This window comes from Cicer arietinum, chromosome 8, assembly GCF_000331145.2.
Source record: "Cicer arietinum cultivar CDC Frontier isolate Library 1 chromosome 8, Cicar.CDCFrontier_v2.0, whole genome shotgun sequence".
In the NCBI taxonomy this organism is placed as follows: Eukaryota; Viridiplantae; Streptophyta; class Magnoliopsida; order Fabales; family Fabaceae; genus Cicer; species Cicer arietinum.
In genome coordinates, this window is record NC_021167.2 from 7,922,448 (window position 1) to 7,923,164 (window position 717).

Here is a 717-nt window from a genome sequence, read left to right on the forward strand (position 1 = left end):
TCAAAAATGGTATACCCTATATGAAACCATCTTTGATTCCATTTCAGCTCCATTTGCATATGCAACTTCATTACCCTTGATGTTTAAGTCTAGCTGTATTGAACCCCCTTCAACTTGAGGTTTTAGATCCTTCTTTTCTTCTTCCCCTAGTACTTCTTGATAATTGAAAGATGAGCTATGATTCTTATCATAATATTCACTCATGCCTACTATGTTTTCTTTACTATCTTTATTATTCATATTTTCCATGAAATTTGACAAAGCTAAGTTGAATTCATCTAATTGAACTTTTGATGCTTCAAGATTGCCTTGTCCATCTTGAGAAAAATTAGTTTGTGCTTTCTCTAACACTGCCTGCAAATACTTCCCTTGAACCTCTATTCTCATTTGCAATTTCTTTTAAACATAATCTTTTGAACTTTGCAATTCAATAACTCAGTTGCCTTTGCAAGCCATGATTCATTAACATTCTCACCAATCAGAAGACTTTTGTAAAAATTAACCTTTAGACCTGAAGTCAATTCAAAAGCAGTAGGTTGGATTTAATAGATCTTATATTAGACCATTTCTTCTCACCCATGATAAGTGTATCATCGAAAAACTGCAAATGAGAGACTCTAAAATTTGAGTCGTCCCCCATATTATAATTTGTCCAAATTCCACTAAAGAACTCAACAGAGAACTTAGTCCTTCAGAAGCCAGCGGCAACAAAAAAAA

The 717-nt window shown here is 33.3% G+C and overlaps 1 protein-coding gene across 1 annotated transcript; it reads right to left on the reverse strand.

Moving 5' to 3' along the window:
* On the reverse strand, positions 1-387 carry LOC101515507 (uncharacterized). The gene has a single exon (XM_004512520.2). The coding sequence runs from the start codon at positions 385-387 to the stop codon at positions 1-3; it is 387 nt and encodes a 128-aa protein (XP_004512577.2).
* Between the last annotated feature and the right edge of the window lie 330 nt (positions 388-717).

Coding starts and splice junctions, on each gene's coding strand:
- LOC101515507 (XM_004512520.2), bottom strand. CDS start 387: ATGAGAATAGAGGTTCAAGGGAAGTATTTGCAGGCAGTGTTAGAGAAA.